The 8,489-nt window shown below is 43.2% G+C and overlaps 1 protein-coding gene across 1 annotated transcript in view; it reads left to right on the forward strand.

The window, feature by feature from the left end:
* Positions 1-8,340: 8,340 nt before the first annotated feature.
* The window catches only part of ALG11 (ALG11 alpha-1,2-mannosyltransferase), a 5,160-nt gene continuing 5,011 nt past the window's right edge, over positions 8,341-8,489 (forward strand). The window contains exon 1 of the mRNA XM_014306912.2: positions 8,341-8,465. Coding sequence (XP_014162387.1) covers positions 8,341-8,465 — 125 coding nt within the window. The remainder of the gene's footprint in view (positions 8,466-8,489) is intronic.

The raw sequence follows: 8,489 nt of genomic DNA on the forward strand, positions 1-8,489 counted from the left end.
TTACTTGTAAACTAATATTTGCTGTCCACATTTAGAAATAAGAAATAATTACTGCTACTTCTGCATAAAATTTTTAAATTTCTCAGTATTTGTTGTAGTATTTAAAAAATATCTCCTACACTTACTTTTATTCTATAAAGTGATAAGTCTCTGAATTGTGTTTTAAGTAAATAAGAGGATTGATTTTTTAAAATTATTATTTTTTTCCCAAAGTAAGCAGCCATTCACCCTGTAGCAGGCAAACTAATACAATGTGGCACCTGGAACTATGTAAACAGCATAAAGCACATCATATTTGTAAGCTATACCAAAAAAGAAAAGAAAAAAAAACAAAAAAAACCAAAACCAAACAAAGCACAAACCCAGAAACTGGTAACTCTGATTTAAGCTTGTATTTCAGGTTCTATGGCCAGTCAACCACTCAGCCTCTGAATTAAAGAAAAAAAAAGACAAAACAGTATCTTGTGTTTGCATTACAGATGCCACATCTAAAATACAAACATACTGTCTTTGTTAGGGCAGGCTAGATACGTAAAGGCAAGACCAAATTCAGTTTCTCCCAACAATGATTTCTGTTTACCTCAGACTGGCAGGAACCACCTACATACACAGAGAGGAGTTTCCAGAAACTCCCAAATCCCTCAAGAAGCTTGAAAGCTGCACTCCTTACCACAGTACCTGGGCTCCTCCAACACAGTGCCGTGAGCAAAGTCCTGTCTGCTTTCTCGGTGGTCCAGGCAAAATTCTGTCTGGGAAGAAGGGTTTCCACTTTTTGTTTGGTTATTTTACTTCCTTTTCCCCTGCTCTCTCTGTGGACTGGTTGCAATTATTGGGTAGAAAAAAGGAGGACGGTGTTAGAGCCCTCTCTGTGGTCTCACTCCTGCAGAGAGCACAATCTCTCAGGTGACCCTTTGTCACAGGGCTCAGGTACAGCTCTGCCAGGCTGGCATGAGAGCCCTTCTCACCTGCCTTACACCTCCTGCCCTTTTGGACTGTGCCAACACGTGCTGCCAAGACAAGGTGACTGTCCTTCCACGAGCGAGCAAACCACAGCACTGCTCACACGTCTCTGAGCTCAGCACCACCACACTCATGGTGGGACTGAAGGGACACGAAGGGCAGCAGCCAGGGCCTCCCCAAATACAGGGCTGCCCTTAGGTGCATCTTTCTTCCCAATTTAGAGAGGGAAGATGTGCCAGCTTTCTAGCTGACCTGCTCTGACACAGCAGGCAAGAAGTGAGCAGGTGAATCTCTGCTGAGAACATGGAGTAGAGGCTTTTCTGTTTCCATTTGTCAGAGTTCAACATTGTAACATATGTGAGCTACTGTTTAGCTAACTTACATTTCTACAAAAGTCCCGTCAATTATTTCCTATCCAGGGCTAATATACAGGAGTGCGCTGTCCAGGTCTAATATCTCCCATAAACTTACAGTTAACTCTCAGCAAGAAACAGTTTCTATCGGTGGAAAAAGACATACTTCAAATAACCATGAAAGTTAAGTAGAACTTCTCTGGATAGAGATATACTGATTCACTGCATAGCCTTACAGAAACTAAGAGAAATAAAAAATAAAAATGAAAATACATTTGCTGTCATTGGTTTTTGTTTGGGTTTTTTTTATGTTTGTTTGGTTTTTTTCTGTTGAAACACCTGATAATTCCCCACTGAATAAAGTCACTGGCAGCCTGCACTAATTCGGTAAGAATTCAGGTACAAATGTCAGAACTAAAGCAACAGTCAGGGATTAAAGTATCAACGCAGGAAACTGCTCCTAATTTTATGCAATCTCTTCCACACAAACAGTTGCTTTGAAGAACATCTAAGGCAAATGGCAATACAGAGTAAACCTCTTTCTTATTACAAGTATAAAAATACTGTAATATAAATAAATAAATAATAAATAAAATATCTGAAATATTTAACACCCGGATTGAAATACAGTTAAAATCCTAGTTTCAAATGCAAACATGTTGTCTCAGGCTGTTTCCTGTGACATACACACTGGCTCATCACGACTCAAACTCCCTGTAAAAACAGCATTCATTTATTGCATGAGGACACAGGAGAAACTGGAGACATCTGACTCCTAAAGAAAGAGTTCCTGGAAGCCTGAGGCTGTGAGAAAAGGAAAACACAAAAAAGCTTTCTAACTCTGAAACTCAGTTTATTCAGCTTTCAGCAATACTCTCATTTCCAGAGGTCACGTCAGTCTGTTCTCTAGGCAAAGAAGGTTTCTTCCAAGGACACATTTAGCCAAAATTAATGTATTCCACAGCTCCGCATAAAAAAAGGTACCAACTGTGGGAGTTGCTGAGCAACCATCTGAGATTTATTAACTCAATTCCTGGAAAGCATAGATGTTAGCCATGGAAATTCAGGCTTGATTCATTTACCATTCCCCCCTGGTACCTCTGCTTATTGAAAGAAAAGGTAGTACAGCAGGGAACTACTTTTAAGCAGCCCTGGTTTGCTCCTAAAAGAGAATCTTTGATTGAATCTACTTTATGGGAAAATCAGCAACTTTTCAAGCCTCCTTCATCCTTAGAATAGAAATAAGTCAGAGGAGGTGATGAGGCACAGCATCCACAACTCTCATGCCTGGACTAGAAACAGTCTCCAACTCCCTTCTGTTCTGCTCTGCTTCCTAATCAGTGCCAAGGAGCCAGACACGAGCACAGAATGCAAATCCTGCTTCATCCTGGCTCCATGTGAAACAACTTGGATTTTCATTTGAATAGCACTCTTCCTTGCTTCCTGAATCAGGCAGAGAGGCACACACAAACACATATGGCAAAATGCATTTTGAACAAGCCAGTGCGTGGAGTGGAGTGATCAGGCTATGTGAACCTTTTAAAGTTTGAAAAGGGAAGCACCTCACTCAGTAAAAAAAATCCCAGTAAAGTTTTACAGTTCCCTGAGGACTTTCATAGTTGGCCTGAGCAGGTGTTAAGGTATGACGGTGAAAGAGGTGGTCTTTCATGATCCCTTTCATGTTCAAATTATGTTGTATTGCACTAAATAGTTTATTTAGTTGTTGCTTGCACTGGGTGATGGGAAAATTTGTACTGAGTATGTTATATCACAGAGATTGTTATTCCCCCTTTCTCATCACATGGTCTCTCCCCCATGCACCCCCGTGCTACACACCTGGTGGTCTGTTCCTTGGTTACCCCTCCCCTCACCCCTCCCCAAGGGTATCCCATTGGCTGCGGTCCTCTTTCCCCGCCCCCATCCCTCAGGTATAAAACTCCACTGCAGGGGTGGTATGGCCTCTTTTCTACCTGGGTGGTCAGCGCCACCAGAAGTGTCCTGTCCCAAGCCAATAAACACGCTACTTGTCCCCTCGTAGAGAAGAGCACTTCTCGTCTCTTACTTTCTGTCCGTGCAAGACTGTGTGGGCTTGGGTTCGAGCTAGCTGGCTTGGACCCATACAAAGCCCAGGACACGCGGATTATTGCAAAATTAGGCACAGATGGCCACAGATACATTACTATCTATCTGCAGAGAGGAGAATGAAAAGCAAAAATGCCTTGGGTCTGCTGTCACAAACCCTCAAAAATGGTCCCTAGCTCCTCAGGAATCAAAAGCTTCCACCTGAAAAAGCTGCGACTTAGGATGAGTGCAAATATTCTTTTGCAAGTTCAGTGATGTTATCATTAGGGTACATCATTTGCCATCTCATTTCTGCCAGTGCTCCAAGTTGCTTGAAAACATTTCCTTCAGCCACCCATAAAAATGGCAGATGTTTAGAATCCATGGGAGTTTAAAACACTGTCACAATCTACAGGAACTGATCTGTTTTCCTTCATGGTCCTTACCCAACAGGGACAATTTGTGTGCAAATAATCGTCTGTTAATCAAAAGATACAGGTTCAACCTGTATAAATTGCCTGGTGATACAAATAAACATGCTTTATGGGCTCTCCTGCAAATATAACTTGTAGATCCAGGCCGCTTAATTCTACATTCTTTCTGCCAAAAAAAAACCAAAACAGAGCAGCTTTTGCTCACATGAACACCTATGCCCTAGAACGTGCAACTCAGAATTAAGAATGACAGTGAAAAAGAAATTACTAGAATTGCTTATATTTGACAACTTCAGTATTACAAGATATCACTAAAAACAACCTCATAGTGTTTTTCCCTAAGTATATCAATGCCACAATTCCTTGCCAATGCCTGAGGTTTGCTTCACAAATATTTAGCATAGAACTGGTGCAACTTTATTTCTGCTCCTGTTACTATGCAATGAAGAGTAAATGTACTGTAATGTTCAACAGCCTATCACAAGACACATAGAAAAGTGAAAAAACTTACTCTGTATATGAATGATCTGAGATTCCGCCTACTAAAAACAGTCCCAGGCATTTTCACAGTTCAGACAGCAGCCCTGAACAAGAGACTTGGTGCTGCACAGTGAATATTTCTGAAAGTAACTAACTGTACAAGAAAGTATAACAGACCACATGACTGTCATATGAATATCCTTGCACAATTTTAATCCAGTTTTTTTCTATTATTACTTGCCAGCGGTTTTATCTTACTAAGTTACTCATACATGGACTACTCAGCAAGAATGAGACTTACAAAAATATACTTTAAAACTGTCTCAAATGTGTTGCAGGCATGGGGAGAGCACACAGTGAGTGGATTCTGCTATTTATTCTACTCTTCACTTTAAAAGGCCTGTTTGCATGGGCTTTCTTTAGAGTAAGGAGCTTAATAAAGAAAGCAATTGAAATAGGGCCAAAAAAGCTTACAGAGGCAACAAAAGATTAAAAACTTGGTACATCTCTGGGAAGGTGAAAACAAAACTGACTTCATAATAAGGCTAGTTTACTTTTGCTGGCATGTCAGCCTTGTGCAATTTCTACAGACAAGGTTTTGAATAGCATTCTCACTGCTGGAGTGGGAGCACCACAGAGAGCTCATCACTGTTCCTGCTAAAGTTCTTGTCAGTACCCTAAATGCATGCATGCAATATCCTCTGCTACATATGAATGAAGGTGGGGAAGTCGTGGAGTGCTGATGACTCAATTAATTAGCCTGTGTTGGACATTCACATATTAAAGGTAAGCTTTGCAGTCTGCAAGTCTGTCAGCACACAGGTTTCATACTGCTCACATCAGCAGCTGAAAACTCTGTGAATAATGAAAAGGTAACAGAAGAACTTTGAAAGTATTAATACATCTGGTTTTAATTACTGCTAGAGGGACTATGAAAAAACCAAACATCTAAGATGATTAAGGGTGTGGGACAATTTTTCTGTGAGGAAAGGCTGAGGGAACTGGGATTGTTCAAGCCTTGACAAAACTTGACAAGGCCTTCAGTGTGTGAAGGGAGGGTGAAAAGAGGAGCTGGGCTCTTTTAACTGGGGCCCGGTGACAGGGCCAGAGTCAATGGGCACAAACTGAAACATGGAAAGTTCCCTCTGAACATCAGGAAACACTTCTTCGTTGGGAGGGTGACCAAGGACTGGCACAGGTTACACAGGGAGGTAGTGCAGTGTCCATCCTTGGAGGTATTCAAAATTCATCTGGACTCAGTCCTAGACAATCTGCTCTAGGTATTCACTTTGGGCAGTGGGGCTGGAGAAGATGGCCTCCAGAGGCCACAGAGTCATAGAAAGGTTTGGGTTGGAAGGGCATTAAAGATCATTTAACTCCAACCCCTCTACTGTGGTCAAGGATGCTACCCACTACATCAGGTTGTTCAGGGCCCATCCAACCTGGCCTTGAACACTTCCAGGGATGGAAAACCCAGAATTTCTCCGGGTAGCCTGTTGCACCCTCACAGTAAAGAATTTCTTTCTAACATGTAATCTGAATCCCTCCTCTTTTAATTTAAAACTGTTTTCCCTTGTCCTATTTACATCTGTCCATGTAAAAAGTCAACCTCCCTCTTTTTTTATAAGCTCTCTTTAAGTGCTGGAAGGCTGCAATGAGGTCTCCCTGGAGTCTTCTCTTCTTCATCATGAACAGCCCCAACATTCTTAGCCTGTCTTCATAGCAGAAACGTTCCAGACCTCTGACCATCTTCATGGCCCTCCACTGGACTTGCTCCAACAAGTCTTTTCTGTGTTGAAGACCCTAGAGCAGGATGCAGCACTCCAGGTGGGGTCTCACCAGAGTGGAGCAGAGAAGCAGGATTCCCTCCCTCGCTCTGCTGGCCACAGTGTTTTTGATGCTGCCCAGGATGCTCTTGGCCTTCTGCACTGCAATTGAACATTGTCAGCTCCTCTGCAGCTTTTTGTCCATGAGAACCCCTAAGTCCTTCGCTGCAGGGCTTCTCTCAATGAGCTCTTCTACTCTGTACTCATGTCTGGGATTACCCCAATCCAGGTGCAGCACCTAGACATTGAGCCATTGACCACAACTCTCAGGCTGCATCCATCCCACCAATTCCTCCCCACCTCAGATATTCTGTGATTCCATGAATCATAAATTATTAGAGGTGAGAAAACTGACACTCCCATCATGCAAATTTCTCCCTAAACGAGCAAGTGAAACTCAAAATCCAGGTGTGTAGGTATCTCCCTCATTAATTAGTCTTCTTGCTTCCAGGAGCTCTTGACCATTATTACTTAATCTTAATCTTAATTAAAACTGTGATTTTAATTAAGCAGGCTGTGACCTGCTGTCCTTCAGCTTCTTGAAGACTTGGTGTAAAATCATACCTTCCAAGGGAGTGACCATGGATTCCTTTCCAAGTCAGTGAGGAGAAGCATAAATTTCATCATCTAAAACAGTTTGGACTTCCTGTTACCTAGAATAACTTCCCTGTTCCTCCGAACTCTGAACTCAGACAATAATCTTCAAATGTTGAAGAAAGGTGTTTTGAGTTCAGAGATGTAAATCCAGCAGAGATCTATTCTGTAAACAATACACCTGCTTTTAAGGGAACTGCTCTGTCAGGGAAGAGGAAGAAGATTAAGGGAGAGACACCAATACCTGTTGCATCCTCTTTATGAGAGCTGTTGGTTCAGAAATGCAATGTTAGGCCATGCTTGTTGGACATCCCATAAACCTCTTCCAAATTACCTGCTTACACAGAGACATCCTCGTAAAACCCACAGTCAGTAGTACTTAGGACAGACAAAATATTTAAATAAAACATCAGTAAAACAACCAATAAATTTCTGAGTTTCCACATTTCCAGTTTCACCCCCCAGGCTGAGTCCTGCTAAACGGAAAACTCAATCCAGGCAGGTCAGAACCAAATAACCATCATTTAAGCTGGACTTTTCTCATTCCCATTAGAGCAGAGCCTTTGTCTCTCTGCTTCTGGTTATAGCAGTGGCCACATAAATTAATTATTCATCATCTTCCAACCTGCACTCTTCTCATGCTGAAGGCACAAGATGACTTTCACAAACATCCCTAACACCAACAAGACCTCAAAATACACAGGTGACTAGAACATGAATTACATCATGCTGACCTCAAAGAGGATCACAGGTTCTGGAAAGGTCTTGTTTAAAGAAACATGGTTTGAAACTCCCTCAGATTTTGGACAGCCTCAACTCTGCAAGAGACTGAAGAATGAATTAGCTGGATCAAACTTCCCACATAAAGCATTTTATTATTTTAAAATGGAGAATATGGTGGGGGAAAAAGAAGCATGTAGCAATGTGAGAGGAGATCAGAAATGTTTCAGATTGTTCTGTCAAAGTCTCTCCTGATCTAGAGAGTATGGTAGTTTCACCCAATGCTTCCCAGGACCGGAGATCAGGGTGAGTTCCTTATGTTGTTCCAAGGATGACATTTTTAGGAAGTCTTGACGTGGACTGACACATCATTAATCATTAGTAGTATTTCGAAAAAGCAGCACCATTCAGTCTGACTGCTACACGGACCCTCTGGTCTGGGCATATACTACAAAATAGGCCAAAGAGCATGTAAGACAGAGATAACCTCAGTGGTAGCGGTCCGCACGGTCGTGTTCCTGGGATCCTTTTGGAGACGGTGCCAGGCGCAGCCTGTGTTGGACACCCTGCCCTCGGCCTCACATTATTAACCTGCACGCAGTCACTGACAGCTCCCTCTCCATAATGAGGGATGCACTGAAAGCAGAAGGTTACGGCAGGGCTGAAAGCCAGGACATCGGGCTCATCGAGGACATCCTCTCCTGGCCAGCAAGAAGGGCCAGCATTTACACAGGCAAAACCTGGGGGCGTGTGGGACACAGAAGAAACCCCGTGTCGCCGGGAGGCCTCCGCCTCCTCACAGCGCCCTCCCTCCCTTCCATCCTGCCCAAGGAATCCGAGGACAGCCCTTGAGGAGGACGCAATGCAATGCAAGGAGTAGCACGCGTTATGTCTGACTGAACGGTGCCGGGAATGCGCCGCTCTCCGCTCTCTTCCGGCATCTTCGGGAAAAACACCTCATGCAGCAGCACAGGGCCCCTCCCAACAACCCACTGCACTCCACGCCTTCCACGGGCTGCGGGCTCCGTGTTTGCTGGGCGGGGCCAGGGCGAGCAGGAGGA

Source organism: Geospiza fortis, unplaced genomic scaffold (assembly GCF_000277835.1).
Source record: "Geospiza fortis unplaced genomic scaffold, GeoFor_1.0 scaffold194, whole genome shotgun sequence".
Taxonomy (NCBI): domain Eukaryota; kingdom Metazoa; phylum Chordata; class Aves; order Passeriformes; family Thraupidae; genus Geospiza; species Geospiza fortis.